This window comes from Pongo abelii, chromosome 10 (assembly GCF_028885655.2).
Source record: "Pongo abelii isolate AG06213 chromosome 10, NHGRI_mPonAbe1-v2.0_pri, whole genome shotgun sequence".
In the NCBI taxonomy this organism is placed as follows: Eukaryota; Metazoa; Chordata; class Mammalia; order Primates; family Hominidae; genus Pongo; species Pongo abelii.
Window position 1 is genome coordinate 123,785,868 of NC_071995.2, and position 7,035 is coordinate 123,792,902.

At 49.9% G+C, this 7,035-nt stretch overlaps 1 protein-coding gene across 3 annotated transcripts; it reads right to left on the bottom strand.

Annotated features, from left to right (window-relative positions):
- Positions 1-1,066: 1,066 nt before the first annotated feature.
- UBC (ubiquitin C) lies at positions 1,067-5,765 on the bottom strand. Of its 3 annotated transcripts, none has more exons than XM_009248391.3 (2): positions 4,012-5,765; positions 1,067-3,195 (listed from the first exon to the last, which is right to left on the bottom strand). In XM_009248391.3, exon 2 carries the CDS (start codon positions 3,190-3,192, stop codon positions 1,135-1,137), a length of 2,058 nt encoding a protein of 685 aa, XP_009246666.3. In that variant the 5' UTR covers positions 3,193-3,195; positions 4,012-5,765; the 3' UTR covers positions 1,067-1,134. The 3 variants fall into 3 exon arrangements, with proteins under 3 accessions (XP_009246666.3, XP_054383705.1, XP_054383706.1); XM_054527730.1 differs by having other exon boundaries at positions 3,444-5,765; XM_054527731.2 differs by having other exon boundaries at positions 3,795-4,070.
- Positions 5,766-7,035: the final 1,270 nt, after the last annotated feature.

The following is a 7,035-nucleotide window of genomic DNA, read 5'->3' on the forward strand; positions in this document are numbered from 1 at the left end:
TACAATTGCTAGGGACAACATGAAATTATTCCACAGCAGAAGTTGTTCATGAATGCCCTAAAACTTCAGGGGAGAGAGGAGGGAGTGATTCTCCTTGGGAAAAACATTCCAAAGCCTTTAATGGGCCTCTGGATGACTGCCTGGTGTCCACCCTTGTACTAAACCAGTTTCCCTGCAACTTCCACCTTTGGTTCTAGTCGACATTAACACCTTACCAGGACCATTCGATTGGGCAAATGCTACCATACACGTGGACAAATCCAGAAGTCAGTTGCTTCCCCCACTGGTTAGGTTACGTGCCAATCCCCCACCTGCAGTCACATAAAATGTGACATTTTATCAGCAAGAACTGTTTCAAAAAATTGTTTCAAGAACGCAACTGTTTCAAGGAATAGCTCATTCTCTAACCACTAATTCCTTTTCTACACCTTGGTAGCTATGCCTTTTCTTACCTGCCACATCCTCTTAAAATCTGATCCCATGACTGTCTGTGCAGCTCCACGTGCATTGATACAGACCTATGTACTGTTACCCCATCATTCCCACCTTTTAAAATTCCTTCCTCTTTCCTGGTGTTCCAGTAATTCTCCCGTTCTGTTACCTCACACATCACCCACAAACCACTATTTTTAAAAGTTAACTTAGAGGTAAATCTACACATGTAAAATACTTCCATCTCCCAATAATTTTTTTTTTTTTTTGAGTCTTGCTGTCCCCCCAGCTGGAGTACAGTGGCAATATCTCAGATCACTGCAACCTCCGCTTCGTAGCAGGTTCAAGAGATTCTCCTGCCTCAGCCTCCCATGTAAGCTGGAATCACAGGCACTCACTGCCACACCTGCCTTTTTTGTATTTTCAGTAGGCATAGGGTTTCACCACATTGACCAAGCTGGTCTTGAAGCCGGCTTTTATTTGCACCCACCTTCTACAGTTCATACTATATTAAGGCCACCCCCTTCACTGACATTTCACCATTACCACAGGAACATTTGTAGACCGAAAACCTTGATCCCCTTCACCCAGTCTAATGCAAAATAACTTAAAAAAAAAAAAAAAAAAACACCAATTGGGAATGCAACAACTTTATTGAAAGGAAAGTGCAATGAAATTTGTTGAAATCTTAAAAGGGGAAACTTAGACACCCCCCCTTAAGCGCAGGACCAAGTGCAGAGTGGACTCTTTCTGGATGTTGTAGTCAGACAGGGTGCGTCCATCTTCCAGCTGTTTCCCAGCAAAGATCAACCTCTGCTGGTCAGGAGGAATGCCTTCCTTGTCTTGGATCTTTGCCTTGACATTCTCGATGGTGTCACTGGGCTCCACCTCGAGGGTGATGGTCTTGCCAGTCAGGGTCTTCACGAAGATCTGCATCCCACCTCTGAGACGGAGCACCAGGTGCAGGGTGGACTCTTTCTGGATGTTGTAGTCAGACAGGGTACGACCATCTTCCAGCTGCTTTCCGGCAAAGATCAACCTCTGCTGGTCAGGAGGAATGCCTTCCTTGTCCTGGATCTTTGCCTTGACATTCTCAATGGTGTCACTGGGCTCGACCTCGAGGGTGATGGTCTTGCCAGTGAGTGTCTTCACGAAGATCTGCATCCCACCTCTGAGACGGAGCACCAGGTGCAGGGTGGACTCTTTCTGGATGTTGTAGTCAGACAGGGTACGACCATCTTCCAGCTGTTTCCCGGCAAAAATCAACCTCTGCTGGTCAGGAGGAATGCCTTCCTTATCTTGGATCTTTGCCTTGACATTCTCAATGGTGTCACTGGGCTCCACCTCGAGGGTGATGGTCTTACCAGTCAGGGTCTTCACGAAGATCTGCATCCCACCTCTGAGACGGAGCACCAGGTGCAGGGTAGACTCTTTCTGGATGTTGTAGTCAGACAGGGTGCGACCATCTTCCAGCTGCTTTCCGGCAAAGATCAACCTCTGCTGGTCAGGAGGGATGCCTTCCTTGTCTTGGATCTTTGCTTTGACATTCTCGATGGTGTCACTGGGCTCGACCTCAAGGGTGATGGTCTTGCCAGTGAGTGTCTTCACGAAGATCTGCATCCCACCTCTGAGACGGAGCACCAGGTGCAGGGTGGACTCTTTCTGGATGTTGTAGTCAGACAGGGTGCGACCATCTTCCAGCTGCTTTCCGGCAAAGATCAACCTCTGCTGGTCAGGAGGAATGCCTTCCTTGTCTTGGATCTTTGCCTTGACGTTCTCAATAGTGTCACTAGGCTCCACCTCGAGAGTGATGGTCTTACCAGTGAGTGTCTTCACGAAGATCTGCATCCCACCTCTGAGACGAAGCACCAGGTGCAGGGTAGACTCTTTCTGGATGTTGTAGTCAGAGAGGGTGCGTCCATCTTCCAGCTGCTTTCCCGCAAAGATCAACCTTTGCTGATCAGGAGGAATGCCCTCCTTGTCCTGGATCTTTGCTTTGACATTCTCAATGGTATCACTGGGCTCTACCTCAAGGGTAATGGTCTTGCCAGTCAGGGTCTTCACGAAGATCTGCATCCCACCTCTGAGACGGAGCACCAGGTGCAGGGTAGACTCTTTCTGGATGTTGTAATCAGACAGGGTGCGACCATCTTCCAGCTGTTTTCCGGCAAAGATCAACCTCTGCTGGTCAGGAGGAATGCCCTCCTTGTCCTGGATCTTTGCCTTGACGTTCTCAATAGTGTCACTAGGCTCGACCTCAAGAGTGATGGTCTTGCCAGTCAGGGTCTTCACGAAGATCTGCATCCCACCTCTGAGACGGAGCACCAGGTGCAGGGTAGACTCTTTCTGGATGTTGTAATCAGACAGGGTGCGACCATCTTCCAGCTGCTTTCCGGCAAAGATCAACCTCTGCTGGTCAGGAGGAATGCCTTCCTTGTCTTGGATCTTTGCCTTGACATTCTCGATGGTGTCACTGGGCTCCACCTCGAGGGTGATGGTCTTGCCAGTCAGGGTCTTCACGAAGATCTGCATCCCACCTCTGAGACGGAGCACCAGGTGCAGGGTGGACTCTTTCTGGATGTTGTAATCAGACAGGGTGCGACCATCTTCCAGCTGCTTTCCGGCAAAGATCAACCTCTGCTGGTCAGGAGGGATGCCTTCCTTATCTTGGATCTTTGCCTTGACATTCTCGATGGTGTCACTGGGCTCCACCTCGAGGGTGATGGTCTTACCAGTCAGAGTCTTCACGAAGATCTGCATTGTCTAACAAAAAAGCCAAAAACCGCCAGGATTTAGCAGACAATTTACTAGTCTTCCTAACACTGAAAATTATATATTGACCCAAATGATTACATTTTAAAAGGTGCCTAAGAAACTTCACAAAATATACTCGCCAACCACGAACGCATAGTTCAAAACCGAAGCTTCAACTACTTAAGAACATAGGAACATAAAACTGACCAAAAAAACTGACGCTTCATTTATCCCTCCCCTCACCAGAGGTCCGGTACCTGTCGATTCAGGAGAGCCTACCCTAGGCCCGAACCCTGCGTCCTGCGACGGAGAAAAGCCTACTGCACACCTACCGGCAGGTGGCCCCACCCTACATTATGAGGCAACAGAACGGGTGACGTCACGACACGACAAGGGCGCGCGCTCCCCAAGGTACGGGTGCACTGCCCAGCGGCACCGCCATAACTGCCTCCCCCGCAACAGACGACAAACGGAGTTCTCCAGTCAGTGACAAACTTCACGTCAGGGTCCCCAGATAGTGCCCCAGCCCATCTCACCCGAATAAGAGCTTTCCCGCATTAGCGAAGGCCTCAAGGCCTTGGGTTCTTGCCGCCCACCATGCCCCCCACCTTGTTTCAACGACCTCACAGACCGCCTCACAAGCGTCTTCCATTCAAGGTTCGGGAACAGCCGCCATTTTGCTGCGCTCCCCCCAACCCCCAGCTCAGGGCCACCTTGCTCGCGGACCCAGACTACAGCCCTCGGCGGTCTCTCGACACGTCTCCATCCCACCGACCGGCCCAACGGCCACGAAAGCCCCGGCCAGCCCAGCAGCCCGCTACTCACCGAGTGGCGATTACAGCGACCCACAAGCAACAACTGCCACTCAAATCCCGGCTGCAACGGAACTAGCTGCGCCACACCCGGCGCGTCCTTATATAGTCATCGGCGTTCACCGTCCCACGGAGATCCCTCCGCAGAATCGCCGAGAAGGGACTACTTTTCCTCCCCTGTTCTGCTCTCTAGAAAGAAAACCAGTGCCCTAGAGTCACCCAAGTCCCGTCCTAAAATGTCCTTCTGCTGATACTGGGGTTCTAAGGCCGAGTCTTATGGGCAGCGGGCCGCCGTCCTGAGCGTCCGGGCGGAAGGATCAGGACGCTCGCTGCGCCCTGCGACAGTGACGTGACACGCTCGCCGTGAGGAGGGGGGTGCCCGCGGGAGGCGCCAAAACCCGGCGCGGAGTCCGCTGCACCCGGAACGGGTGGGCGGCCCGCGTTCTCTAGCCGCGGCCCCGGGGCCCCGCGGCCCCTCCCCTTAGCCCCCGCGGTCCCCTCGGGTCGCGAACCCCGCGTTCGGCGGACGTAGGGCGCGGACCGAGCGCCTTCCGCAGAGTCGGGGTCTCCCTCCCCTCCCTCGTGACCCGCCCTGGCCCACCCTGCGAGACGGACGGGTCTTTATTTTTGGGTCACATTTGGGGTAATGACGGGGCTTCCTTTGCTCAGCCCCCTTCAACCTCCCTGAGCCTCCCAGGCCGGTCGCGGGGGCTCCTGGAGCCGCGCCCATCCCCCGCTGCGGGCCGCGGGACAAGGACAATGACTAGGCAGATCTCAGGGCGGGCGTGGCCCTAAAGCTGGGGAACGCTCGAGAACTTTCCAGGGGAGACACTGCAGAGGAGCTGGGTGTCCAGGTTAAAATTGGAAAAGAGAGGCGGAAACCCCACACAGTTTTATTTTAGCTGGAACCCAAGGCTGAGTGAACGACATCCTTCTAGACTGTTCTTTCACCTTCCTGTACGTTCTGAGGGCCGGGTATGGAAAGGTCCTACTTGGTGCCAACAGGGAGGCATGGAAATTTCTCTGGTTTCAATGGGTACGATTATTGTAATCAGGATCCATTCAATAATCGGACCCATTTAAACCGGAGATTTTAAAAGACAGGAATAGAATCCCAGCCCTATTTCAGTGCAGGGTAGGGTGTCAAATATGAAGTGTAATTCTACAGGGCAATTCTATTTTGATAAAAGAAGTGGGGAGAAAAGAATCACCAGCCAGCTTTTTAAATTTTTACCACAACCTATTTTGTGATCTCTGCGTGTCATTTCTTCAGTATATTTTTAAAATGTTTTAAAATATACGAACATGGTGAGATTTTTAAAATGTGTCTTTTTAAAGTGTATAGTGAAAAGTCTCCCTCATGCCATTTCCCAGCCACTGTTCCTTCTGGACTCTTCTACAAATAGTCCCTGTTTCTACAAATATCTTGGAGGTAGGGAGGCTATTTTGATTTCTACCCTTGAAAGCTTCAAAAAAAGAGAAAAAGAGGCTACCAACTGAAAAATATTTTGCCATTAGGAAAAGGCTGCATTCTTGTTTTAAGTTATGAACATTACATTATTTAAACGGCATACTTAAAATATGCATCAAAACAAAATGAACCTGCTATATATTTTCTATGGTAACCCATGTTTGTGTGTATTTATGAAAATCCAAGATCTGTGCATTGTTCAAAACAGACTTTGACATCTCTAATTTTTAACATTTTAAAGAGAATGAATTCATGTGTTACTGGGAAATTAAAACGAATAATAAAAGTGTCATTTTCCAGGATTGGCAGGATACCCCAGTGATTTCCAATACACATTTCTGCAAAGTTTTTGTTTTTTGTTTTTCCCCTAGATTTCGGGAAGGAGTTTTGAAAGGATTAAAAAGCTGAGATTCTTTCTGAGGTGACCAGGCCTGACTTTCAACCACGCCCTGGTTGCTTTTGGCTGTTACTCTGCTGCAAGCCTTGTGATTCATGTTGTTTAAAGGCTGAGTCACCAGCTTTGTGACATAGCTTTTTTCAGAATCCAAAAGGTACAGAGAAAAAACAGCCCTGACTGCAAAGGCAGGGGAGGGAGAGGAGGACAGGAGGAGGAAAAAGGAAGAAGAGGGGATGAGGGTAGGGTGGGTAATGGGCCAAAGGTTAGCTATAAAGAGAAACCAATGTTGTCTCTAGCAGAAAAAATATGTTGAAAACATCCCAGCATTCCCTGACTTAAATGGTTATTGAAGCAAACAGACATCAACCTTTCTCCAAAGTCACTGAGGTGACAGGGAAGGGAAAAGAAAATGGCCTCCCAAAACACAGGTGTCTGATGTTTCTCTAGAACAATGGTTCTCAGCAAGGAGTGATTTGCCCTTCAGGGGACATTTGGCAATATCTGGAGATATTCTTGGTTGTCACAACTCAGGGGAGGTTAGGGGGTGCTACTACTAATACTAGCACTGTTGGTAGACACCAGGGATGCCACTGAACATTCTGTGAGGGACAGTCCCCCACAACAAAGAATTATCAGACCCAAAATGTTAATAGTGCTGAAATTAAGAAACCGTGTCCTACAAAGGATTTTTGTTGTTGCAACAACTGCTTTTCTATTTTCCGAAAGGGTTCCCAAAGTCTAAATGTCCCACTTGGACTCAGGAGTCAGGTATCAAGTCACGCTCTTAAAACCTAAACCCTGCTGACCTAGAATGCGATGTGCTAGAATGTGCGAGAATCGGGATGAGTCACTGGATCCGTTTTCAGTTCGTTCCACCCACAGATCCGTCCTTTGCAGGCGCCCCAGAAAAGACTGCTTCAGAGCTGGCACCAATGGAGAAGGGACAGAGGCCCAGCAACAGGGCGGGATTGGCAGGCGGAAGGAAGCATGTGATGAGCTGAGTTCACAAAGGGCCAGGGTGCTGGGCTGCAGCTGGGGAGGGCGGGGGTGGATCGGCGCCTGCTCCTCCGTCTTCCTTTCTCCCCTCCCCCTAAGGATTCAGTTCCCCCTTCTGAAAGTCACCACCTTGTATGTGACTTAATCCAGCCCCATGAAACTGTCTGAGAGCA

Coding starts and splice junctions, on each gene's coding strand:
- UBC (XM_009248391.3), bottom strand. CDS start 3,192: ATGCAGATCTTCGTGAAGACTCTGACTGGTAAGACCATCACCCTCGAG.